Raw genomic sequence first — 26,754 nt, 5'->3', positions numbered from 1 at the left:
TGTGTGTGTGTGTGTGTGTGTGTGTGTGTGTGTGTGTGTGTGTGTGTGTGTGTGTGTGTGTGTGTGTGTGTGTGTGTGTGTGTCTAAATCCAGTGAAAACTTGCTGTACAATGACAGCGTTTGGACTCGATGCTCTGATTAGCAGCATGGAGATGTTACCATCACTTAACATCTTTACAAAGCCACGCATAAAGGTGTGTGAAAACGTCTTCATCCAGGTCAAGCTGTGACAAGGATTGCTGTTGGTCACGTGATTCCAACGACAAATCAGTCAAGGGCATCGGGGAGTGGGGGGAATGTGAGATTTTGGCAGATAATGCTGGTCGGAATATTTCGAGATAACAGCAGTAGACTGTGCTGTTTATGCCACTGCTTGGAGCCACCTCAAGTGTCACAACTAATCCCGAGGAAGCACGCACGCAGTGATGGAGCAAAGTGTGGCCTCGTTTTAAAGAGCAAAAGGCCATGTGACCCTGCACTCATGGACAGAAAGGAAAAGGGATGAGAAAGTCCAGCAACCGGGTCAGACATGTTTGGTTTTGCGAGAGCCGCCGACGTGTGCCATGTTCGCTTGCAAAGGTTTTAGCTATTTCTCAAAATGAATTAAAAGCTAATGCCAAAAAAAAAAGAGGGCAAAAAATAGAAACACGAGAGCAGGAAGGCATGAGTAAACCCATGTATGCGTGCTCTATATCACAGCTGAACTCCAAGCATATCAGCGTAAACGAATCTGCCAGCAACGATTGCCGTTCTTGCCTTAAATTTCAGCAAGCACAATAGTTTCATGCTCCAAATTAAAAGCGAGGTTTGCTAATAGCATTGCTCGGTAATTGCAGTGGAAACAAACAGCAGCGCAGACACAATGCAGTTTGGGGGGGGGGAGTTATCTCCGTAAGACAGCCCACTGTGACTCACGGCTCCAACAATAGACCACACATGGGAGCAGAGAGATAAGTCTAACCTACAAACGGAGCAGTGATACTTATAAAACATTGATTTAGTAGCGCTGCAGTGGACCAATCACGTGAAATCATCCCCCCTGCTGCACACTTTTAAACCAGTCACTCAGAGCCAACATCTGACTACTTTCACTTCCCCTCCATTTGTCTGTGGCTACAGATAGTAGATGGAAGCGTGTACCTGGTGACCTACATTGCCGCTGGTCACTTCTACACACAATATGGTGTAGAAAGCAGCCCTCGGCTAGACTTGAGCGACGGGAACAGAGGCTAGCTGTAAAATGCATGCAGTTCTGTTAGAAGGTCTGTATAGTGTTGCATTCAAAGGATTGTGTTGATTATGTAAAACAGCAAGGTGTCAAAGGTTCAGGGTAAAAAGGACGCAGATAAGCTATTCTTGACTGAATGAAGGTAAATCAAGCAGGTCATCCGCCTGCTCTGTCACAGATTTCCTGTGATGGAACGGCGCCTCTAATAAGACGAAGGGTGGTGCGAAATGTGATCTACATTGCATTGAAAACGTATTGCCTAGGATTTTGTCGTACGCCTTTAATATATCTTACTGGACTTTAACGTGGCAGGCCGACACAATGCATCGCACGCTTCTAAAATAGATACAAACAGAAATCAGAAAAGCTTGGTGTGAACTTAATTCAGCAACTCCCGAATAAGTACTTCAATAAATCAACCAGCTATATTTATACCATTAGGTAGATTTTATGGCACTTTTTCTTTAAAACAAAGCTCAAGTTCAGCCAGACTTGGCTTCAGAGTAAACCTGAACTGCAATCTTTTAGCATCGCCATGTATTTTAAAATGGATATGAAATGAATATGCTTTGATCTAAACCATTTTATTGTAGCTCTCACTTTACGCTTAGTGGTTGTCGTCACGATGGAAGGTGAACTCTGACCCCAGTCTCAAACCTTTTGAAGGCTGACAGGCATCGGTCAGTATTTAGTTACGTCCATTTTCTTATTTGGACATTATTTACAACGACCCAAATTTCCTGTCCTTAGAAGTTAATAATGGTGTCCAACAAACCTTCAGTGATCAGCTGAATTTATACTGAGATTAAATTACAAAACAGGTGATTAGGTAACTTCCAGGGGCAATTTGTGGTATAGATTTCTTTTATTGATCTTCGACTCCTTTACATTAAAGGGGTCGCTAATTACAAATGCTTGCCACTATATCCAGACTTTTGTTTGTTAGGAATCAAAAACATGTATCTTTTTATATCCACCACTACAAAATCCAACATGCATTGAAGTTTGTGGCTGTAACATGAAAAATTGTGGGGAAATGAAAAGGCCTTGCGTATCTCACTGGTAACAGCCGAGGGGGAAACTATCCCTCAGACCTGTGAGAAAACAGGCTTCACTGCCATTTATGTGCAGATAATCGATGCTCGTTGCTTTCGGTTGAGTATAAACAGTGTTCCCCATAGGCTGGATCTGAAATCTGACTAAAGTGCACTTTTTACACAATGTTACTGGCTTCTGCAAGGTCCTCTTGCAGCTTTTGCACAGGACAAACGATACATAGGGATTCAGAATGCATGTAGGCCAATATTTATCTCTCTGCAGGCGGTAATATCTGCGGTGCCTCGACGCTGCGTCTCACACACAATGCATGAGGCAAGTACTGTACTAAACGAGGCAGAGAAAATCAGCACCGAATGGTTAAGAGTGTCAGTCGTATTGATCTGACAAATGGCAATTCAATTTAGGCACAGGCCCAAAAACAATATACAGTAGATGGTCAACATGGGCAACAATCTACATCTAAACTCAAGATGTCCAAATAAGCAAATGCCCCTGACTCAGCAGGACTCTACAGATTGCATTTACAGTGGATTTGATTTTACAGTGGATTTGATTTCCACTGTTGATTTTCATTTATAGTGGATTTGATTTTTTTATTTAAAAATAAATAAATTTAAAAAAAAACGTTTTTTGTGGTAAAAGTGGCCTTTATTTGCAATATATTAGACAGGAAATGGGTAGAGACAGAAGAACAAAGACATGCAGGAAATGATCATCGGACGATTCCGGGGCGTCTGCTCGACCGCTACGCCACGCGAAACCCCGAATTTACCACCTTTAATATGTCTTGCACAGTTTTGCTGAACAGCAAACAAATATGTTTGGGGGTTAAAATGTGAAAAAAAAAAACATTAATTTAGTTAGAGACGTTTTCACACAGCAATGACCAGTTCACAAGACAAGACGATACACAACGCTCCCAACGTTAGAAAAATAGAGTAGACGATCACATTCTGTGCAGAAAAGAATTCAAGTGTCGTTAGCAGCTAGCACACAGCATATACCAGTATTCCCAAAATGCTGCCAACATGAGCGGTCTATGTCCATATGAAGCCAAGCAGGAACTTCCAAACTAGAATCTCAAATATCTTCAGCTCTAGAAAAAACTGAGACCACTAAAAGTGATCAGGTTCTCTGATTTGACTTCTTATAGGTATATGTTTGAGTAAAATAAACATTGTTCTTTTATTCAATGAACTACTGACATGTCTCTGACATTTCAAGCAAAAATTTTGTTTTTATCTGCAGAAAATGAGAAATGATCAAACTAAAAAGATGCAGTGCTTCTGCATCTAAGTTCATATTCGCTTATAAACAACAATGCTAATGTTTTAACTCAGGAAGAGTTCAGAAATCAATAATTCGTGGAGTAACCTGGAGCTTCTGTAATCTTCACACTTCCAGAAAATAGAATAAATAAGAAAGACAGAATGAAAACATCCACTTCGGGCTATATGGTCTGATGAAACTAACCACCAACCTTTCGATGGTTATTCATAGAAAAATAAAAAAAATAGAAGAAATTTGGCACAAATACAACATTAAACATTGCTATCTTAAATGAACAACACCTTGTAATAGAGTTTATTGAGGTATCAGGTAGGTCGTGTTTCTCACAACCAATCTACGTCCAAGAGGCAGAGACAACAAGTTGAGTTAGATCTGCTGTTTCCCGTGCTGAATAATTTAAAACTACACACAGTAAGATAATGGAGAACCGTGGTAGGTAACGCGTCAACCCCTCGCTTGATGTCATTAATATAAATCAATAAACACAAAACAACATATCTCCATTCTGGACGGAAAACATACGCAGCACGTTTAGCTGAAGAAAAAATTCTGAGATGAAACTCTAGGTGCAGAGTGTAGCTGGAAAACTACATCTGACTCCTCACTAGTCTTTTCACAACACAGACTCTTGACTACATGCACAACTAAATATAGCCTTTCTTCTCTCTTCAGCACGCAACTTCTGAGCTAATGTGGGCCGCCAGGCAGTGGTGGGCCTTGGTGTGAAAAGAGGACGTGCGTCCAGCGGAGACGCTCCCATCAGCGGATCGGAGCTGCGCGGCGTCTGAGGCTCAGCCGCAGACTCATACCAGTCCGCATGACTTCCCACGCTGATGTTTGCTGATAACATACCGGAATTAGGACCACGGTGGGTCTGGATGTGAGGGGTGCAGAAAGATCGAGTCTGTTCTCAATCCCAAACATTTCTGCCCCAGATAGGAAACTCCAAGAACTCTTGAAATGTGATCGTATTTCTTTTTTTTTCTTCATTGACATTGTGAAACACTTTCTCGAGCCATCTCTGCTGCTTAACTTGTACACCAAGGTACAATCTCTTTTTCAACTGCTGCCTCTTATCCTTCCATTTATGTCCATTCATTTCACACTCATTGATCCTTAATGCTCATCAGATACTTGAACGTAAAAGCTGTAAATACTTTGCAGTTCAGCCACCTATATCTCAAACTCAATACGCTGAGAAAGATTATTTTCAAAAGACTCTGCTTTGCCATTAATATCAAGCTCTACGAGGTATCAGAAAGTGTCACTGTGCTTGAAAAATTGTCATTTAAATTTCATGCTGAAATAGATTTTTTACATATTGGGGGTGATGTTTGGATTCATCATAGTTCCAAATCTTTTTAAATAATCAGCATGAAGGTCCCTCTAGAAACTCCAGATACCAGTTTATCGTCTACTATCTGTGATTGCTCCTCTGTGCACGCCTTGCCAAACCGCATCATAGATCAGGTCAACTAGATTCCCTATTGGATCCTAGATCGGGCCACAGGGGTTACCACAAGGACAAATGGTAAAAAACAGAGAGACTGCACCTGCTTGCTGCCCAGTTGTGTCATGTGGGCTTTTTCAGAGAGCAGCTGACACACCAGTTGTTAAAAATTATAATGTTTAAACCAATATACTTATAAAGCAGAAATATGTTTCTCTCAATTTTGCCCGCACACACAGTTCGGAGATTTCTTTACGTCGTTTCCCTCAGTGGTTCTTGGTGCAGAACAGGGTTTTTCCAAGTGGTTCAGGTCGTTTGAAACAGTGCAGTGTTAAACAATTGGTGACCAATCGAACAGTTTACCTGACTATCAGATGTGAAACTCTGGTTGGGACAAAACACCTGTCATCTAGAAAAAAAAACAAAAAACGATTGGAGAGTCTACATGCAACAAGGAACTTAAGTGCCGCAGTTTTGCAGTCATAAAGTGGTCCAGTGAATACTGCTGGAAAGTAGTATTAGTATACAGTAAATACAAAGCATTGATTGGAATAAAGTAAAGCAGTGGAACTTGGCATCACCTATTCCTAAATGAGTTGGCTTGGTATTGTGATTGGGACGTGTCTAACTAATAAGCGAGGATGTAAATTAATAGTCAGTCAGCAAAACAAATGATTGTAGATCGCTGAGCCACTGAATGGGCTTAGTCATTTATTGTCATTCAGAGACAATGTTTGCTTGTGAAGACGCGAACCAACACCCACAAGCTTTGAAATTCATTTTGCACTACTTAGAGACACAAACATACACACTAACACACACACCGACTCACACCAAGAGGACCGAGTGAAGATAGCTGACAAACTAGCAGCCATATTTGCCTCGTCTGCCTGTGAACCACAAGGGGCAGAGTAATCACCACCCCTTAAACAGAATGTTTCCCATTACCGAGTTCACATACACTCATACGCACACATGCATTGACGCATGATCCATTTCTGCAGATGGATAAATTATAGGGAATGAAATACTCTGTGGCACAGTCGTACGAGGCAGAGGAAATAAAGAGGCTTAGCTGGAAGGGTAATAGTACTTCAAGGGGAAAAACAAACCCAAATAATTCACATTGCATTGTAGCGTGCTGCATAAACACACAATTAGGAGAACTGTTTTATAAATGGAGCACAGCAAAAGAAGTAAGACGGTTCCCTGCAAGGGTAACGAGGGCAAGAGACCTTGATCCTGCTATGAACTTTTTTAATAAAAAAAAAGCCTTAGTTTGTTGTAAAACTGATAAATTGTTGGTACAACAAAACAAACCACACCCAAACCATCTGAATCAACTTTCTGGCGATGCATCTTTCCAGTGATTTATTCCAATTCTCAGTAGATTCTCTCTCATTAGCAGTTAGCAGGCAGCCAAAGAAGTAAAACAAAGAAAAGCAGCCCATTTATATTACAGCGGCATACACTTTCCCCTTCCTCCTTCCTCCTTCACTTCTCCTCTCTAATGCTGATTGAGGACTTGCGCCTCTTAAACACGCCAGGGGGTTCAAAGGAAGCTCTTGCCAGGATTAATTGGAGCTACATGCGAGTGTTCAACAACTAAAGCTGCTCAACAATGAAGCGGCTTCAATGAAACCAAAAGCCGGTGTAAAACAAACTCCCCTGGAGTACAAATAGCTAACAAGTGAATAAACCTGTTAAAGCACACTTCCAGAGAGCTGGTGTAAGTCAACATGGACAATCAGTGTGACACCATCTCACCTGGACTGTCCTGCTTCAGACAATAAGATGGATTTTATGTTTTTGTAAAGTTACAATCAATAACTAGAATACAGTTTGTTAGCATCTTATTGGGGGCAAAATGACGTTTTATAAGTCATTTTATAAGTACAAACTGGCTGCTAATAAACTAAAAGGTTTGTCAATTCTGTGCAAAATAGCGCCAGTTATATCAGATGGCACAAAAGCTGCCTGTAAGTTGTATATTTCAAATCTGGCAACATATTTTAAGATTTAAATCTGATCTGTGTGTCTGGGTGATCTGTGTTTTTAACCCGAGTGAAGTTGGTCGCACCACCTTTCTTAACATCTTTAAAATGATACTGGCACAAACGAAAACGTAGCACAATTTTGTCTGACTTGAAGAAGGTGGAGGGGTCAACTTCACTCAGGCGCCATTTTAACATACGTTATCTATGACCTGTATACATGGCTGTATGTTTACATCTTTGTCCAGCTCGTCCCTTCTTGCCAGTACGTCATTGAGATTTGTGGAGCGTATCCCTAAAAGTGACATTGTTCACCTCGGCTGTTTATCTCTGCAGCTCTTCAAAGGTACCTGCCTCTGTCTGGTCAGGCAGACTGCCACACATCTCAAGGTTTGTTCTTGTTTCGCACTCTTCCTGTATCTGATAGCTTCGAAGATGTCCTTTGAGATGTTCAAAGTGTGGTATATTCTCTCATAACCTAGCCCTGCTTTAATCTTTAGCCCTGAGAAATTTCCTGAAGGTTTCTATGAAAACATCGGCGTGCAAGGCCGTGCCATTGGTTGAATGCTTTAATCAACTGAGCAAGTGCGTACGAGAGCTCTGTTCTTACAGAACGCCATAAGCTGCCTGCCTAAAAGTGTGTGCGTGTCATGTTGGTGCATATTTATTTAGTCTTGCAACGCTTCCAACACTGGCCCGTGAGTTTATGCGTCTACTTGTGCAGCAATTATGCAGCACACAAAAATGTTCACACAAATTATGACAAAACATTCCAGTGGGGGACTATTATGTCCCCTGACTTCCAGGCTAAACACTAAATCAAGACATTCGTTCTTCATCTGAAGACGAGAGATGAGTCCCATCCAAGTTGCAACATTCTCCACCCTCAAATACCGACATCATAAATGTGTCAGAGCATTTGTCCAGTATGCCGACTCGGTGTTGACATGTGAACCCGTCCTCTCTGTGTTTGACCAGAAGCATGGCAGGAATCCTGATTGAAAGCTCAAACTGGGAATTGAATGGAACTTGTTTTTATGGAGCCACAAATCAAATGTTAGGGCAGATTTGATTGCTTTTCCTCAAATAAATCATTGTCCACTGACCTAATCTAGTCAGAGGGTAATCTATCCTGCATAATTAGTTTACCAAAATGGAGCTCTAAGGTGCCTGTAATGCTGATTGTAAGGATTTTAGTCTATTAGTCTGTACAAATGGGATTCCAAGAGCTTTCTGGTGAGTGTGAGAGCAATGTTTGGCTTTTGTCGAGTCTCAGCTGTTGTTTTGCAAAAGAGGTTTCTCAATCTATGTAAAATCCATAACTGTATCTGTGCTTGACCCAGCAAATGTCAAATCATACCTGCTTATTTAATACCAGCGTCATGTCAGAGGACACAATATTGCTTTAGTTTACAATTAAGTCAAATCTAGAATAATGTAATTGGGATATTTCCTTTGTGTAAAATCAAAAAATTATAAATGTCTTGGATTTCAGGCATTTAGGAACACAGACCATTGGGTCAATAATGTTAAAACATTGGTTTTCTAAACGTGAAACTGTAGAATATGAACTTTGACATCCAACTAAGCAGGGCAGTCCTAAATCTTTGGACATGTTGAAATATTCAGAGAAGCCATATTTGCCACTGCAAGATAAACTATATGAGTTCAGTTCAAATGTCAAAGCAGTGACCCAATAATAACACAATTTACACTCATGCTAAGATATGCAAACACTCTGTCTGCACTGATGAAGATTTCCCCCAAAAGCTGGATTGCTTGAAGTGGCTCCTAATGAGAGCGGCCGTACTTCCTGATTATTTCAGCTGATAATCACATGACCAATTTCGGATACTCAGAAAACATTGTGAACTTTCACCATCAGGTATTTCATCCTGAAATATATATNAAAATAGATACAGTGGAAGGGGCGAATAAAGTGCGAGCGCAGGAATTAAACTGGTCTGCAGTGTAAACAAAGCTATGAAACATCTCAGTCATCCCTCATCTCTACTGACCTACATGGCACCCAAACGCTCCAGTCTAATGTGAAAGTTATGATTTGATTTCATGTCAAATCAACGACCTGAAATATATATATATATATATATCTATATATATATATAAAAGGAAATGGGGAGCAAGCATCAAAAGTGAACCGCTGTGAATCCTACACCCCAAAAGCCGATTACAGACTAGACAACGTCTGTAACGGGTTCACAGATTTCTGTGCAACAAAATCAGAGCACGCAACTATTTCGCTCTGTGACTGGAGATTACTGAATAAAACAGTAAAAGCCCACTGCTGCTCCATCAATGTCTTTTCAGTTCTATTTAAAATGTGACTGAAGTGACTCACCCTTGCTATTCTTACTTTTTTTTTTTTTACATCCATTTGAAATTAATAGTCACTTCTAAGCTTTCAAAATCGTCCTGGCCAAAGGTTGGTTTGCACAGGATCAGATACATGATGGTCACACTGAGCCACTGCTGCTGCATGTTTTTTTTCCATGAGTACCTCCCAGATGGCAGATGCCGTGTGGATACGCAGAGGATGCTGCGATGCAAACTTTCCTGCAACTGCAGCCTGCATCATCAACCTTTGAAGTCTCCCAATGGGGGTGTGGGGATATGGGTGTCGGTGATGAATCAAGCTGAGCCATAATGAATGTCCCTATTCATGTCTGCTTTGATGCAATTCCACCTGACTGATCTCAAATCACAGAACAAAACAGTGAGAGGCCGCTGACAACGCCGTGCTGACTCACAACCCGACGGAGAATACCGAGCAACTCCAAAGATCCCCCCAGGACACTTTTCTCCGTTTTTCTCTCAGCTTCATCCTAGCGTCTTCCGCTCTTACTCTGTTATCACTTTTTGAAGCTGAAATCAGACGCTTTGTCTTTGGTTTTAGATTGGCATTTCAAAGTAAAAGCTTCCGACGTCTTGCATCTTCAGCACACGCCGCACTGCACTCGCAGCAGCTAATCCCGATTGTCACCCGTAACAAAAAAGTGAGCAAAAGTGACTCATGGTTTGTCCACGAAAAGGTGGGAATTCACACATTTCATTCGAGAGTAGCGCTTCTTATCTCTTTGTATCCTTTTGATCATCTAACAGTCTGGAGCTGAAAGTTCATCGCTCTACGCACAGCCGACCATCAATTTGGCCAGATAATATAGTCGGTGTGGCTCTAAATGACTAAACGTTAAATAAAGGCAATAAATGGCCAGACTGATTTGTTTTTCAGACCCTGAACACAACATGACACATTGCTAAACTGCAACAGAGTGTCGTTCAGAAGGAGAAGTAATTTGGGGAGTGATCCTTCTTACAATAGCTTAGCCATTTCATTCATTTGACAAAGCAAAAAAAAAAATCATGTAGTGTCCTTGAACTCATCCAATAGCAGAATTTCCTGTGATAGACCCACAAAGAGTTGTGCATAATTGTGACGTATGTTAAAACAAACACAACCTTACTCTCTCTATATAAAAAGTGATGCAAATAATTGTCGTAAATAGAGCACTGCGCCTGTCACGATAAGCAATAAATCAAGTAATCGCATGATAAATTAGAACAAACTCAATTATTTTTATTCGCATGTTTTATCATTTTTCTCTTTTTCTACCTAAAACTGGATGACTAAACTCTTCAGTTTGGTGTTTTTGTCTCACTCAGCCCTTCTTTTGAAGGACAGTTTTGTTTACAGTAGTCATTATTCATTTTATTTGTTGTTTTGTTTATTTATTTTGGATATTTAAAATGTCTTCCAGTTCCAGCGTTAAATGTCAATTAGAATTTAAAGTTTATTGATCTTTTAGAATTTGTTCTTGTATTGTTACCATTATATTACTTGAAAATGGTCTCAAAACAACAATATAATCGTTTATCGTGATAAGTTCTGGAACAACTTATCGTCCAGTAAAATTTGTTATCGTGACACGCCTATGTGAAGTGAACAAATATTTCTGAAGACAGACGAACAGCATTTATTTATTAATCTAAATTGCAGGATTGTTAGTGAGGCATGTACGCTTTTCTTTGCATATCACGTCACTTTCTTTTGGTCTATCACATAATATCCCATCAGGTTACGTTGAGGTTTGAGATTCTCATGTCACGAACTGTAAAAACGTTTAAGGGACATGAATACTTTTGCAGCCGTTAATCATTACAAATGCAGCAACCAAATGCAAAACAAACTCCCAGAGGGATGAGTTTGGCTAGGAAAATGAGGGAAATTTCACTTTTCCACATTAGGTTGAATAAGCTGTGAACACATTATGTTGCCCTGAGTTACCAACATGGAGCGTTTCTTTATAGAAAAGTAATTTAAGTGTTTTTTAGGAATTTATGTAGACAAAGTATACCACCCATGAGCCGCCCTGCTGCTTTAGGTTTCAACTTGACATGCAGCATTTGGGTTTTTACCAGAACAGTAACAGTAAATAAATAAACAGTGCTGTGAGGACAAAACTCAGCTTATAAATAAAAAATAATAGGTTAAGAAAACATTAAGTCGATGTATTACAAAATAAGGAGTGTGCTTACATGAAGTTTGTCTTTTTTTTTTTACAAACTTCCTTAAACTACAGTCCTGTTTTATTCAAGCAGAAGTTCAGCATCATGAGAATTATGCTTCTTTGTCAGGATGCCCAGGTGTAGATGATAACATCATCTGGTTGCCTGGCAACCTAGAGTTGATGACAACATTTCAGTCAGTAACAGGAAGTCCCTGTGCAGCTGCTAAAATGTGCAACATACAAGCATTAAAGAATCATAAAAATTGCAGCACTTACTTCATTTGTAATGTTCGACTTGATGTCTGAGCCCAATGTCAATGAGCAAATTTGTGTATCTCCATATTTCTGTGATGTATTTTTCTCATTTTTGTAGTATAAGGATTTTAAAATCTGCTAATTCAGAATATCAAAACTTTTTGAAGGTTTAAAATCAAACCCAAGGACATAATCAGTCTGTTGTAGCCAGATATCATCTGGAACAGGAGTTGAGGTTTATCAAGTTTTATAAATAAGTCAAACTACCTGCACTGCCTCTGCTCATTGTGAAAAAAGTATTTTATTGTGTCGTGTTGCTGATCGCAGTGTCCTCTGTCGCTCACTGCGCAGTGCGTCGCAGAGAACATAACAGGAAAAACAGAGAAGGGCTGACAACAATTTTCCTTTAAGTGCAAGGAAGAAAAAAAATCTGTGGTAGATTTGAAAAATAAAACAAATCAACGAAGATGAAAAACTAGTGTTGCATGTTAGCATTAGCACTTCAGCTAACTTTTCAGAATCAAAACGTTGCCGAGAGAGACATATGTTCAGAAACAGAAATCTGATTAGCAGAAAATCTCCTCGGGCCAAACGCAGTTATGCTTAACAAATTAGGACACCCTACAGCAAACTGTGTCTTTGTAACGTTTGTCAGGATGTGGATAAGTAGTATGACTGAAAAACGTTTTCCATGTCGCACCAGTCACATGTGCCAGAAGAAATGGACGTTACTTCTGGCGGAAAAGACGAAGACGACGACAGGAAAGTGGCAGGAGGATCACCATGTGTGATTTTAATCGAGTTGTTTGTTTTTTCCCCACGAGCAGAACATTGACTAAGTTTTGCACACATTTGTAAGGGAAACGCAGCTGTTGGGTGAGATTGGTAGATGGCTACAAGAAGGATCTGACCAAAAATACTTAAACCAACCAGGGTTACACTAAGATAGATTGTTCATTCTGGAGAATGGTATATTTTTGCCCAATGACTAAAAAGGATGTTATTTTTTTGTTTGATTGCGATTAATTAATTTTCCTTCCCAGAAATAAATCAAGAAGTGGATGTTTAATGGGGTTGTCCTAATTTTTTAATAACCGTATCTGGGACAAGAAAATCCTGAATGGAACATCTCTAAAAAATAAAACAGAGATGAAGCACACAAACTCCCTAAACACAATGGCCACCGAAACGCAGCAGCTCCCTCAGCCTGGAGGGCGGATGACAAAACTGTGAGGCCCAGCGTTGTGGGCCTCACAGCAGAAGAGGCAGATGCAGCACTCTGCCGCCTCCGGGCATCAACGGGTAATCAAGCTTAACTAGGCCTCTTCATCAGCGCCCTCTGAAGCTTTAACCTTATGACCGGCCCACACACACACACACACACACACACACACACACACACACACACACACACACACACACACACACACACACACACACGCACACGCACACGCACACACGCACACACACACACACACACACACACACGTACGCACTTCCAGCAAAGTGCCAATCACTTCTCTTCCGGTCGTAAACAGCAAAACGAACCGAGATGGAGGTTTCAAACCGTCATTTTGCAGAGAGATCTTGTGAGTTTTTACTCACATCTTGTGAGTAAAAACACAAGATGTGAGTTTTTACTCACATCTTGTGAGTAAAAACTCACAAGATGAGCGAAGAGAAATGCGTCTACTTTTTTTTTTTTTGGAAACATGGTAAAATGCGATGCTAATATCTACACTTTGTGTCTGTCTATAGTAGCAGACAGAAATATATGCACTATTTTGTTTCTGCCAGAAAAAATAACAAGCTTTTTTTTTTTAATGAAAAAACAGCAGGATGCAATAACCTTTGACAAAAGAGCTGACATCTGAGGAAGAGTTTGGCATTCAGACTACTTGCTTGCACCTGAAGTGGGACACAGCGAGTCCCTCCGCGAAGAGAAACTGGCAGCTGCTCCCTCTGTGGATGGCTCTCTTTTTGTTATTCTTTGGCCCTCTGATGCTCTTATTTCCCATTATCCTTTTCCTGATCATCATCCTCCACACACACACACAGTAAACTACTTTAGTTCTCTCTCTGTTCATCCATCTTTGCTTTCCTTTAACCTCCAGAGCTACCTTATCCAACCATCAGTGCTCATGTTTGACTGCCTCTCTCGTTTTTCTTCCTTGTGTTTTTTTCTTCTTCTCCCTTTTTTTAACCATCCTCTCCTTAACGCTCTCCTACACGTTACCGAAAACATTTGTTGCATAGGTTTGGACGTCCGTTTTTGATCAACACATCAGTATCGGCGCAACTTAAATTGTTCCCCTCATCTGCTTGGTTATGATTGTTTATGATAGGCCAGCGCAAAGTAGGACATGGTGCTGAAGAAAAATATGTCATTTCATAAAACTATTTACAACCAAAAATGTTTGGAAAAAAATGCGTGACTCACAGTTTCATTCAGATGCCCTGATTCAGTCCCAGCTGTAACTCTGCTCGTTTGTGACATGTGGAGACAGCGTGGCATTTCTGCATTTCTCTGTTTACGATCTAAAAGCAAAATTACGAACTACTTTATTAAATCAAATACACACTTTTTAGACTTATTTGTGAAAAAAAAAAAAAAAAAAAAACATGCATATCGTTGCTTCCACTTCGCAACTACGCACTACTTTGCATGTAAAAGTCGTGCAAGGATATCTAGAGCAAAACATAATTGTCAGTCAGTGGAAACCACCGTACTTGCACAGAAAAAAATAACAGCCTTAGCTCATCTTCTCCTGGCTTGGTGACTGAATGTACGACTCCTTCTGACTCTTATGTAATTGTAAATCTGTGGAAACAGCAGAGGCTGCCTCCTCACAGACGCCGGCGGAGCAGTCTAGTGCCGAGCCATAGGGACTAAAATAGTTTGTCATGTGTTCATTATCACTTTCCTCTTTCAAGTGCTCACCCCACATCCAGAAGCATTCAACACAAGAGGCCTGTCGAGTGGGTCCATGCGAGCACGCATGTGTGGGTGTGCGCGCGAGAGGCGGGTAGAGAGAGAGGGAGGGAGAACGACGGCTGCAAACGGAGAAGAAGAGTATGATGTATGATGAGGATGAGGTTGTGGGATTGTGATAGCTTCAAAGGTTATTATTATTATAACTGCAGGCTGAAGCCATGCTCTGGCATCCCTCAAGCTTTGATCATTATGTAAAGCTGTTGTGCTCAGCGTTCGGGGCTGAATACATTACAGATTGCAGTTCAACAGGGAAGGTGGCGAGCAGGCGAACGAACGCAGACCAACATGTTGACTCAGCTCATAAGCGTCTTCAGGTTGGTTTTTTTTGTTTGTTTGTTTGTTGTTGTTTTTTTTACAGTAAACACACCCAATCGTTTTATGAAGGACGCAAAGAGCGCCCTTAAATCCCTCCTTGGCGACTCAGCAGGGCGAGAGCAACGGCAAACCGTGCGCTTAAAGAGGCACGCGGTCAAATCGACGAGTTTCGTCCCGACGCCATTTCTATCAGTTCGACGTTATTTTTATTTTTTTTTATGTGGCACAGAAACGAGTCACGTTTGTTGGTACTCTTCCAGGTCAATGATTTCTTTTCTTCCTCTGGAAGAAAAGAAATTAAAAATTAAAAATGTTAAGAGTACTGTGACACAGTAAACCAAAGAAAACGTGAAAATCGAATTTACTGATTTCCAAAGCTATGCTGTAGCATGATTTGCTTGCACTCCTACAAATCTTTGATTCTTGCTTCTCGCATTAGAAGTGTTCAACTTTGCTTCCTCAAGTCTTTCTTCATCCATTCAGCTTATTTTGGAGGGAACAAGAAGGCTTCTGGGTAGTTTTGTATCAATGTGTGATCCATACGGAATGGGTCAGAGAGAACTCGGCAAAAAAATTATAGACACCCGAGTCAAAACGTGCAACAGTAATACCATCTCCGAGCAACTTCATCTTCCTATAACCACAGGATGCTGATGTTCAATCTCTGCAGAATCCTGTTGAACGACTGGAAAAATCTGAAAACAACTTTGTGTAGAAATTGGCGACCTTCAATCCCAGGTAAACCCTGAATGGTTTTCTCAAACTACCTGTTGGCAAATGTCAACATCTCACAACGAAGACCAGAGATCGTGTGTTTGCGCTGCCACAAAACTGTGTATTAGCATTTTTTTTTTTTTTTTTTTTGTCCACGCCATGTTCATTCAATTATTTTTTCTTTTAAATCTCTGGAAACACTTGAAATTTGCCAGTGTTGGATGCTTTCAGAGACAGGTGTTTTTGGTTTGTTGTGGGACAAATTTGACTGACTGTTCAAATCTAATCACATTGTATCCTTAATTAAAGATGCCCTGATCAGGCTTTTTCTGATCTGTTAATGCCACTTTCTGTTCTTTTAGATGTGAAGGGAGAGCAGCCGTGCACCCCGTCAACAGACGCGCATCACTGGGCATCTTTAACGTAAACCGGACGCATCCTGCCGACACAGAACAGATTACTTACTGGAATTTTGCTATGGCTAATTTTAATCAGAAGTTGGGGGAGAAAAAAAAACATTTCTGTTCAGAAATCTAACAAAGAGAAAAGGGGCATTCAAAGATACAACAATAATAAAAGAAAAAACATAAATGAAACTAAACCAGAAGGAAAGCTTGTCATACATTTGGAGGTTTGGCTAGCAGTGGGTGAGGTTGCTTAATGGTGAATTATGGGGGAATCTGACTTTAGGAATGCGAGTTTGCCCTTGACGTGTTGATTCCAATTTGTGTCCAAAGACGGCAACATTGACCAGAAACAATTCACTGCGATAAAAGTAGTTAGTTTAACTTCAGCAGATTTGCAACATGATGCCCCCCCAAAGTTTCCCCCAGAAAACTTGCTAATCCCAGTGGTTGGGCGGTAGGGCAGTCATTCATACAGCGGCGCGTCATGTTTTTGAGTTAAAAAATGTTTAAGGTTGACAGAAAATGTTAAAATGTCACTTGATAATTATGTGTTATTAAACGATTGGAAGATTAATACCTAAATGCCAACTATAAAGTCTTAAAAAATGCAAACATTTTAAAAAGACTTAAAAAAACGCTTAGCCTGGTGGGGGCTCAAGAAAACCCTGGTGGCCCGCCAGGCTTATAATACACTGGGGGAAACCCTCTCCCCAATTAAACATCAAGGCTTTTTTTTTAAAATATATATATTAAAAATGCTTCCTACTTCTTGTTGATTCAGTTTGGACCCATTTAGTGAACGAGGAGGGGGGAAAAAAAATCCAGCCCCTTTATCAGAGCCAATTTAATGTCATTTCCTATTTCTGGTTGACTAATTTGTGCGGGAATTTGGCTAACGTGTTCCACAATCGGGTCCCGGAAAAGCCACAAAAACAAAACACTTGAACTTTTTGAGCTTAAGGATGCCTAACAACAGCAGTTTTGCAATAATTCACAGTACTATCATCTCCTGTTAAAAGACCCTCACCTTAGAAAGAGCCCTGACTGGAAGTCTGAGTTAGCCTCCTTTATATTTACATCACTGTCGGTGATCTCTCCGCTGTGTTTAGGGGCTCATGACAGCCTGTTATTGTCTCCCCTATGATCAGTGCTGCTATTAGGGCAATTAGGAGCTTAGGGAGAGGAACCCCTGCTCAGAGTGCCAAGCCACCACTTTTAATTTTCGTCTACACATTCTTATCAGGGCTGAAGTTGAAAAAAAAAAACAGGCCATCTGTTCCTGCTCCTACCTGGCCTGCATTAGCCACAGCACAGTCAAACCAAGGCTGTCTGCGAGATTTAGCACTAAAAAATAAATAAATAAATAAAAATAATCAAATGCCTTACACCGTCATATCCACCTGCAGAGTGAATCAGGGTAGGAGACGCTCTTAGGCTTAAATAAACGCATATAGCTGCAAGGACAGACGTATACATGTACTATAATGTAGGTTGTTTTTTTTTTTTTTTACCTTCGACCTCCAAGCACTCTTGGTGAGTGAGCATTAGTGAGGTTGTTTTTTTTAAAGGAGAGCGTCGAGGGAAGTGTTTGCATCGTGCATTTAGGTGTGCTATCCACCAGTTTCAACACCAAGGACAGCGGCCGACGCACGGAGCGCCTGACAGCCATGATCACACACATGCACTAGGAAAAAAAAAAAGAAAATGACAGATTTATTTCTGCACGGACGCGTCGTAAGCAGCGACGCAAACCAGCCCAGTATGACACTGCTGTTTTCAGCGTGGAGCGGAGGGTTAACCCTAACCCCGCGGAAACAAGAGCCGGAGACACAAAACTAAACCATCATCGGACAAAAATTTCACCTCAGCAAAAGCTGCTGCTGCTTCTCATTTTTTGTTTAAAAAAAAACCCTCCTGTGCAATGAGATAGCAGCAGCAGCAGCAGCAGTAAGCAGGCAGACACATTCATTATTTTTTTGTGTGTTTGTTTGTTTGATTTAACCGTAAACGCATCGTCAAACGGCGTCTTTCCAACGTCCTCCTCCGCACCTACCTGCTTGTGTTGGGGGTCGAAGAGCTCACATGTCCCGTCGGCTTGTATTTGGTCTGTTCCTGTTGATGTTATTAGAGGGATGAGCACCGTTATGTGTCTGCCAGCGCCATGTTATTATCTCTTTGGAGTGGAGGACTGTGCGGTCCTGTGCGCTACATCCGGGCTGCTGGGGAGAGCGAATGAGCGCAGAGCAGGGCGGAGAGCTGGCTGGGTATGTGGAGCACCTGTACTGTGCAGCAGCACCACGGACACTTTCCACTCATGGATACAGCACAACAACAAGGTTCACGTTTGCACTAGAGGTTCAAACTGCTAACCATGTGGTGATTCTTACTAGAGTAAGAAAGTATTTAAAAGAAGAAGGAAAAAAAAAACTGAAATTGGATATCCCAAGTGTTTATTTTGTTTTAATTCCTTGAAAGCATATAGGTCAGAACTTACAGAAGATATCGAGACTTTACTGAAATAATGGCAATTTTTTTTTTTTTTTTTTTTTTTTTTGCCAAAATCATTATTTGGTAAGTAAGAAAGACATGGTGTTCTCTTTCTTATTTTTAAAAATAAAAATCAATTCAAAATATATTCTAAGAAATTAAATAAACAGAACACAAGAAATAAGAAGCTAAACATAAAGGAATGAACAAATAAGGCATGACCTAAACAGCACTGATGAACACAGAGATAGGAATCAAACTCGGAATAAAATGACTAAAAAACACCAATACAAGTGAGGACAAAAACTAAAATCCACCAATTGGATCTTGGCTGTGTTCATAACAAAATTAAAGATGGCTTGTTTCCATTGGAAGTTGTTTAGGGCATGAAAGTGTTGATGCTAAAAACAGCTGCCTCCTGCATTTTTCAGGTTTCTACGCGAAAAAATGGTTTCAATCAGCATTTGCCACTTCCAGATACCATGTGCACTTAGTGCTGGCCATGCATGTTTAAGTTATGGTTGTGCTGGATGACAAAATGCTGAATGGTTTTCTAAAGCACAGTGTTCACACAGAAATGTGTGACTGCAACTTCCTCGCGTGTGATCTCTCCTTCTGCAAATGGCAATGAGCTCCAGGTGAAACACACTCTGGGATCATCTCGTCTTGTTGGTAGACATTGGAAGTTATCGTCGTGTTTTCAAATTCTCTCCTGAACCTCTGGTGCGAACGCGGCGGACTGATGCAACTTGGAAACGGACACCGTCTTCCTTCCTCTTTTATCCGCCTAAAAAAAAAAAAATCTCCTGGGAAACGTGAACCCCTGCTAGCAAAGGGAACACCCCTCTGGCTCAGAACTATTTACAGCTGAAGCCTAACTTATCATGGGCTTTCTTGACGCCCACATCTATTTTTCACATTTGGGCGCAGGGGGAGTCGTCAGGGGGAGGAGATGGTGTTCTCTCACCCACACTGTGAGTTACAGAGTGGGATCGGTTTTGGCTGCAGCAGCAGCAGTTTTAATCACGGCGTAATTTATTAGGATTGTTAGATATGAGCAACCGAAAGCACAGCTTGGTTATAAGAGAAAGCAAAAAGGACGGAAGGTATTGCTTTTTGCTTAATCTGAAAAGTGTGGCATACATTTGTACTTAAAAAAAAAAAGAAAAAAGGTGGGTGTGATTTTCTTTTATCGTCTTTTATTGTTTCCTGACTTGCATGCAAAATGCTGCGTGGTGGAAAACTTTTCTTCAGCAGTAAAATGGAAACATCTCAAAAGTCGACGGAAGGATCAAAATATGGGACGGAAAACCTGTCAGAGAACTGCAGAGGACTCAAACCTGAAGAAAAGGTTAACCTCAACGCAGAACAGCGACCTGGAACCTGCAACCAGAGCAACAATCCAATGATTAAGCTCAAACTGTATTTATATGCTACTGCGGCCTTTAAATCCACAATTAAATCCATTTGGCCAAACCTGAAAACTGACGTTCGCACACGCTCCAACACACCTCCCATGAGATCCCAGTAAAACATATAGTAGCTTGTGGCTGAAAAATAAAGAAAACAAAAAAAGATTTAAGGAGCGAAATCCAGTGCAAAAGCCTGGCACAGAAGAGCTCTGAACTGAGATCAAACAAAGCAAAAGCTCCAGGTTCCTTTAAAGCTTTGTGAAGGGTGATGAAAGGAGAAACGGGCTGAACGGAGGCGGTGGCAAAACTGCTAGAACGGTTTGGGAAGTGAAAACACATTTTTACTGATTGTGATCACCAAGCCTCTTAGTGAATTATACATACGTGTCAATGTTTGCCTTGTAGATGTCAGCCGTGCAGAAGAAACGGAACATTTCACTGTGCCAACAGCAAGAGCGTTAATCCCACCTCAGGGGAAATTTTACTGTCTCCATCTAGTGGTGGACTATGGAGGTGCATGACTTTTTTTTTTTTTTCTTTACAAATTTACTATGATGATGGTTATGGGTGAAACGTCAACAAAAGCTCATGTGAGGAGAACAACTGTGTTGTAATTTGTGATAGTAATCTGCCTCCAGGGAAACACACACTCCCACAAACACACGTAAACACTCAGGTTTCTGCAACGACAACAAGAAGAACGAAAGAAACACACGTCGCTGTGTCCCCATGGCAACTAGCAATATTGTATCTCCCTCACGCTTACTATCTCTTACACGCACGCTCCCTCTGATTTCATCTTTCACTCAGTCTTTGAGCGCACAAAAGCAAAAAAAAAAAAAAAAAAAAAAAAAAAAAGAACAAATAGCAAACGCCAGTCACAGCGGGGATTGCCTGTTTGCGCTACACTCATTCAGTTATTGTGCGTTTAGGAAGAGAGAGACGCGATGAAGAGATAGGATAGAAGGCGTCAGGGTGTGAGGAGTTTGGGGCTTACGGGTTTTCTGGAACGAGGCCCAGAGCTTATCAGAGGCTAAAGCCTCCGTCGTCACTTTGGAGAGCCCTTCTCCTGCCAGAGAGCCGTCTTCTGCCTCACAGCAGCGTGCCTCGCGGTTCCCTCCTTTTTCTCCCATTGGCTGAAGCGACAAAAGAACATCTCCTGCGAGTGACATCATTACTCTCTGCCTCTCGCCGACAGGAACATGTCAGGACCACATGGCAAACATCCACCGGAGTGGAGCACTGTAATTTGCTCTCAAGTTGAAACTGAGCTATATTTGTTGTGTGTGTGTGTGTATGTGTGTGTGTGTGTCCCAGCTATTCATCAAATTAGTCGTGCAGCTGAGGCTAAATTGAGTTCTTAGATGGGTTGAGGATGTTGGTGTTGTCGGTTTGGGCTCTACGGAGGCCACATGCTGCCGACAATATACTTAAGAAGAAAGGAACATTCTGGACGATGTCGGCCAGCAAAGTCAGTGTCAGTGCCGCGTAAAAACGTTTGACAAATTTTGCAACACGTCTTGAGAACGTCGGTGTCATTTCTCGAGGCAATTCAACACAGAGAAACACAAATATTTGTGGTTTTTACATTTTTATTGGTTAAACATCTGGAAGGTTTGGTGAGTGTGTCTGGAGTCACTGAGGGAAACACTTTGGAAACAACTTTTTAGCGGAGTGACCGCTGCGGATTTGGCATATCTTCACTGCGATTCGCTCACCTGAGGACTGCTTTTCACAAAACATCTCATTCTAAATCAGCTAAACACAGAGCTAACCCCAAGCCTCTTCCTCCAATTTAACTCTCCTGCCTTGAACCATTTTGCAAAAAATCTTTCTCTTCCACCTTGTAATTATGCAGCACTCTGTGTAGATCTTTCACATAAAATCCCACTAAAATCGAGTGAATTTCCTTGTTGCAACATGATGAAATTTCAGAACTCATGAATACTCGTTCAGGGGACTATAAATTTCCATTCGCCACAACAGGCAAATCAATGTAAAAGTGCATTACTCTCATTGCTTAGCAAACGGCCATTGTCGTGGGACTATAAGTTTCAGTTGTTGACATGAAGCCAAAAGGCTTTTGGACTCAGAGATTACTCCCATCAGCGACAGAAAAGGGTTGCGGTAAACGTAACGTAAAGCTCTCCGTCTGTAGCTGGAAAAAAAAAAAAAAAAACATAAAACCAGCAGCAATCTGGCAATCTGGCTGCCAGATTATGTCATTCGCCGAGCATTTGCAGTTTCAGACATTTTTCAGCTCAGATGACAGGTAATCTAATAACGAGGTGATGCAAAGCACATTAAACTGTGTGAATCCACGTGTTGTTGTGATGCCGTTGCCATGGGGACTTATTGGATAATCGCAGGAAAAATGTACCTGGTTGAGTCTGACCCTGCAATCGCTCATGTTTACGAAGAGCAGAGTGGCGCTGCATGGTGGAGAGAGGAGGGTGGGGGGGGTAATATTAAAGCAGAAGTGGGAGTTTTACCAGAAGGGAAACTATGAAATGAATGTGGAGGTGACACAGGAGGTAGTGTGTGACCTTTTCAGCCATCAGCATGTGTGTGTGTGTGTGTGTGTGTGTGTGTGTGTGTGTGTGTGTGTGTGTGTGTGTGTGTGTGTGTGTGTGAACCACGTGATCGTCGAGCAGCCAGCGCCGGGTCCTGACTTCCTCGTCTATCTTCGGTAATTGCGTTACTCTTCGAGCGTTTCACAGTCCCATGACTGCTCAACGGAGAAACGGACCATCGTCAGCATGAAAAAAACAATCCATTGTTCTGCTTCCAGACTTGGTTTGGTGAAAGAAAGAGAAACCTTCTGGAAGAACAGTTCAATTTTGCCATGTTTATATGATTCACATCAGGGCATAAAAAGTTGTACAGATTCTACTTTGCTGCCTTTTTTTTTCTTTCCCTGCGCACATCTTTCATTTGTGTTAAGTTTGAGTAAAATGTGACAACTGTTAGGCTATAAAACTTGTGTAAGACAACAGGAAAGGTGTGTTTGTACTCACAGCATGCTGTTGTAGTCTGATAGCTGGACGATGGGGTGAGGAGGAGTCGGCTGCTGTGAGAATCAGGGGGCTATAAAAGGCTTTTTCTTTGGCCACAGCCAAACATCCTGAACCACAGCAGATCCTGCTCCCATCTAGACCTGAGGACCAAACCCAAGCGAAGGTAACCAACGCTCTTATCTAGTTCTGTTGCAGATTTCCTACAAGTCTGGAAGATAACTTTAAATCTGTTGTATTTAAATTCTCCAGCAAAACGGAAATTTTATCGATGTGTCGGTCTTAAATAAGTTGTGTAAGCATATGCAGAGAAGTATTTAGCTTTATACTGCTATCAGAGAAGAAAGGTTCAACTAATGGAAAGCAGTGGCGACATAAATCTACTAAGATTATTACAGTGAGAGTGAAAATGGAAAACAGCTAAATCAAAGCATATGAATGGCAAAAATATAAAACTTAAGAGACAGACTTAACAAATATAGCCTTGTTGAAACCAAATATTTACATGCAATGTATAAAAAGACACATAACCAGGCATTTTTTTCTCCTACAGACAAACTCTTCCTGTTTAGGTTAGATAATATTACCAATTTCTATTTCATAAATAACAGAATATTGAGACAGAGATTTTTTTTGTCATGATTTAACGACCAGAAAAATATCAAAGAAATTGATATTTCCATATACTTCACCGACTTTTTTTTTTCTTTCTTTCTTTCTTTTTGGTTGTGAGAGCTAACACAAGCTAAAATAAATAAACTGAACCCAGTCTTTTTCTGACAGGAAGCATGGATGTAAGCAGTACATCAAACTCTCAGATCCCCACACTGGTAAGAATGACATGTTTTTTTTCTTTTTTCATATTTCCCCTTGTGAATAAATGCTTAATTGTTTGCTTATGTTTGCATTTCCAAGTAGGTTTCCTCCATCTTGTCCACTCTGTCTCTTCCGCGTATCTCCCTGCTGGCTCCTGACCCTCCTCTCTCTCCGTCTCCCCCCTCTCCTTCGTCTCAGCATGCGGACGCTCTGTGTGGCGGCTGCCCGCCCTCTGGTTCTGCTCCGCAGTCCGGTGGCCTCTGGCCAACTCTGCCGCGGTCCGGAGCCGAGTTCCCTGCGTGGCCCGGGCAGCCCACCCAGTCCGTGCCGTGCTGGACCGGCCAACCAAACACCGCGTGCTGGCCCGCTCCCCAACCGGCTCCGGTTTCAGTTCCCGCTCCTATTTCAGTTTCCGCACCGACTCAAGTTATAACGCCACCAGCACCGACCGCAACCTTGGTACCAGCGCCAGTTCAGGTTCCTACTTCCGCAGTCCAGCAGCCCTGTCAGCCATGTTGGCCAGCCACGCAGTACCAGCCGTCCCAGCAGCCGGCTCCGATTCAAACCCAGGTGCCTGCTCCACCTCCGGCCGCCGCCACCATACACCCGGGCTTACCCGGCTGGCCTGCTCACCCTGGCTGGCCTTATAACCCGGGACAGTCAGGATGGCCCGGACAGAATCCGTCTATGATGGCGCCCCACTGGCTTCCCCCCACATCTGGACCTATGGTCAGTGAATACAAGGCATCCAGCGAACATATGCACCACAGTTCTACTGCTGCGCTATCATGATGCTTTCTTATGCTTCTCTCTCACTGTGCAGAGTGTGCCCTACAACTTAAACCTGGCTCGAGGAGTATATGACAAAATGATGATGACAATCCTGGGTTATGTCAAACCCAATGCCAAAATGTGAGCCTCTATCTGATGATTAGTGTTCACAGCTCATTTTATCATGTTACGAACACATTTCAATGTATTTTGTTGGGATTTTATGTGATGGACCAACATAGCCACCCAAACACAAGATGTACATTCAACTTAAACCTGTATGGATGACCATAGATGTCTAATGGCTATTTCAGGCTGACTGCTTCTTCATTTGGCCCAGAGAAATATGCTGAAAATAGATGAATTATTAATAATTTTTCATTCACATTTAACCACATCTACATTTGCACTCTTTAAAATCCAAACTTGGCACCCGTTCGCAGGAAAAGTAGTGTTAATAAAACTCATGTGGGTGCCATCACCGTATTTCTCAGAGGAGGGTGGTGTGCTTGGCGGGATTTGCAATATTTCTCCAGCTGTTTCCAAAAATCCCAACAAGTAAAATGTTGGTCTCACGTGACCAGAGGACCTTCCTCTGTTTGTTTCGTCCCCTACATGAGTTATGGCAAACTGTAAACTAAGGTTCTCATGGCTTTCTTTCAAAAATGGTTTTCTTCTCACCGCTTTAAAGATCCTCCCGTCTTCCAACAGTCCCACTACTAATTTATCTAATCTTGAAGGCATTTATTCCACTTTTCATCTGCGCATCTGGATTAGTACGTGTTGGTCTACCTCATTAAATCCCAAATGTAAAACACAAGAGCATGCGTGGTTGAAGTGACAATGGACGGCGTGCATGATTGTTGTGCAACAACGCTTAAATGTAAATGTAGGGTATGAATATGAGCGGCCTGGTTCCCCCCCTGTAGGTTCACAGTCAACTTCCTGAGAGGCAACGACATTGCCTTTCACATCAACCCACGCTTTAACGAGGGGGCCAAGCAGGTGGTCGTCCGGAACCACAAATTGGGTGATCGCTGGGGCCCAGAGGAGAGGGACCTTAAGGGACCCTTCCCTTTCGCTCCTGGGAGCCCGTTTGAGGTGAGAAAATTAAAGTCAGGGGATTTAAGCGGCTATAGATCTTTTTTTTTTACTCCTCTAAAAGGGTTTGTTTTGTGAAGCCATACCAAACTGATTGAGACGCTGCTTACGTGAAACAAAATATGGTAATCTAACTCAACGATACTCTTCTGATCTCTTAACTGCCAGCAGAACGTGCAAGAGTTTATCGCTTAAAGTTGCAACAGGCTATCAATGCCGAACAGCATGTAACTGACTCCAGGTTACTTTTTCATGGTTAACGTCAGGCTAACGTTTGGAAAAGGTGGAAAAGGTTGGAAGGTCGTTTGTGCAGCCGGATCCTAGATAAGAGTGCTGCTTTACTGCAGGGAGGCTCCTGCAGGTCAGTGGGGCTCTCACGTAACGCGAAACATGAATACTGATCACACGTAACAACCAGGAGCCGTCTGACCTGACAGACGCCGTGTGTCCGTTTGTGGCGTTGAGAGACGACAGAACACACTGAAGCAGTGGCTCGGATGTCTTTGGATGTTTTTGCTTTCACCGAGTTCACAAAAAAAAACGTGCCTTTGTTGTTGCTTTGTCTTCCTCCTACCCCCCCCCAGATGAAGATCCTGTGCACTCCAGAGACGTTCAGGGTGGCGGTAAACAACATCCCGCTGTTCGAGTTCCGCCACCGCATCCGAGAGCTGAACCAGATCGACCGGATCAACATCCTGAACGACGTCGTCCTCACCTACGTCAACGTGGAGACGCTTCCTTAGATTCTTGTGCAACTTTTCACTCCGAAATAAAGCACGGATTACCGGCTAAGTTTAAGAAATGTGCTTAAAACCTAAACATTTTTATTGCAGTTTTCTGAAACAACCGACTAAAAAAAATGGTGAACAACTTAGATTGTTTTCAGAAGAAGCTTTAACTTATCTGTTGGGAGGGGGGAA

The 26,754-nt window shown here is 41.8% G+C and overlaps 2 protein-coding genes and 1 long non-coding RNA gene across 7 annotated transcripts in view; 1 reads left to right on the top strand and 2 right to left on the bottom strand.

Annotated features, from left to right (window-relative positions):
• pak5 (p21 protein (Cdc42/Rac)-activated kinase 5) overlaps positions 1 to 18,504 on the bottom strand; it is a 70,488-nt gene extending 51,984 nt beyond the window's left edge. Inside the window, exons 1-2 of one of the 3 annotated variants that reach the window (XM_008398331.2) lie at positions 18,287 to 18,504; positions 14,243 to 14,340 (exon numbers count right to left, since the gene is read on the bottom strand). The gene's annotated coding sequence lies outside the window, so the exon portion shown is untranslated. The remainder of the gene's footprint in view (positions 1 to 14,242; positions 14,341 to 18,286) is intronic. The other 2 variants (XM_008398330.2, XM_017302199.1) reach the window with 2 other exon arrangements.
• Positions 18,505 to 19,897: 1,393 nt separating this feature from the next.
• LOC108165768 (uncharacterized) lies at positions 19,898 to 22,715 on the bottom strand. The gene is made up of 3 exons (XR_001776094.1): positions 21,130 to 22,715; positions 20,198 to 20,270; positions 19,898 to 20,103 (listed from the first exon to the last, which is right to left on the bottom strand). It is a non-coding gene; the product is annotated as an uncharacterized LOC108165768 (long non-coding RNA).
• Positions 22,716 to 23,229: 514 nt separating this feature from the next.
• Positions 23,230 to 26,751, top strand: LOC103457880 (galectin-3). Of its 3 annotated transcripts, none has more exons than XM_008398338.2 (6): positions 23,230 to 23,312; positions 23,930 to 23,976; positions 24,161 to 24,691; positions 24,786 to 24,874; positions 25,663 to 25,834; positions 26,419 to 26,751. In XM_008398338.2, the coding sequence occupies exons 2-6, from the start codon at positions 23,935 to 23,937 to the stop codon at positions 26,575 to 26,577; spliced, it is 993 nt and encodes a 330-aa protein (XP_008396560.1). In that variant the 5' UTR covers positions 23,230 to 23,312; positions 23,930 to 23,934; the 3' UTR covers positions 26,578 to 26,751. The 3 variants fall into 3 exon arrangements, with proteins under 3 accessions (XP_008396560.1, XP_008396558.1, XP_008396559.1); XM_008398336.2 differs by having other exon boundaries at positions 24,065 to 24,691; XM_008398337.2 differs by lacking the exon at positions 23,230 to 23,312 and adding an exon at positions 23,336 to 23,723.
• The last annotated feature ends 3 nt before the right edge of the window (positions 26,752 to 26,754 follow it).

Source organism: Poecilia reticulata, linkage group LG21 (assembly GCF_000633615.1).
Source record: "Poecilia reticulata strain Guanapo linkage group LG21, Guppy_female_1.0+MT, whole genome shotgun sequence".
Lineage (NCBI taxonomy): Eukaryota > Metazoa > Chordata > Actinopteri > Cyprinodontiformes > Poeciliidae > Poecilia > Poecilia reticulata.
This window is presented reverse-complemented; position numbering and strand designations above follow the sequence as displayed.

Bases quoted from the DNA above. Each gene is read 5' to 3' on its own strand.
- LOC103457880 (XM_008398336.2), top strand. From the start codon at position 23,935: ATGGATGTAAGCAGTACATCAAACTCTCAGATCCCCACACTG. The intron at 23,977-24,064 runs GTAAGAATGACA...ATTTCCAAGTAG, and splicing joins ACTCTCAGATCCCCACACTG to GTTTCCTCCATCTTGTCCAC. The intron at 24,875-25,662 runs GTGAGCCTCTAT...CCCCCCCTGTAG, and splicing joins GTCAAACCCAATGCCAAAAT to GTTCACAGTCAACTTCCTGA.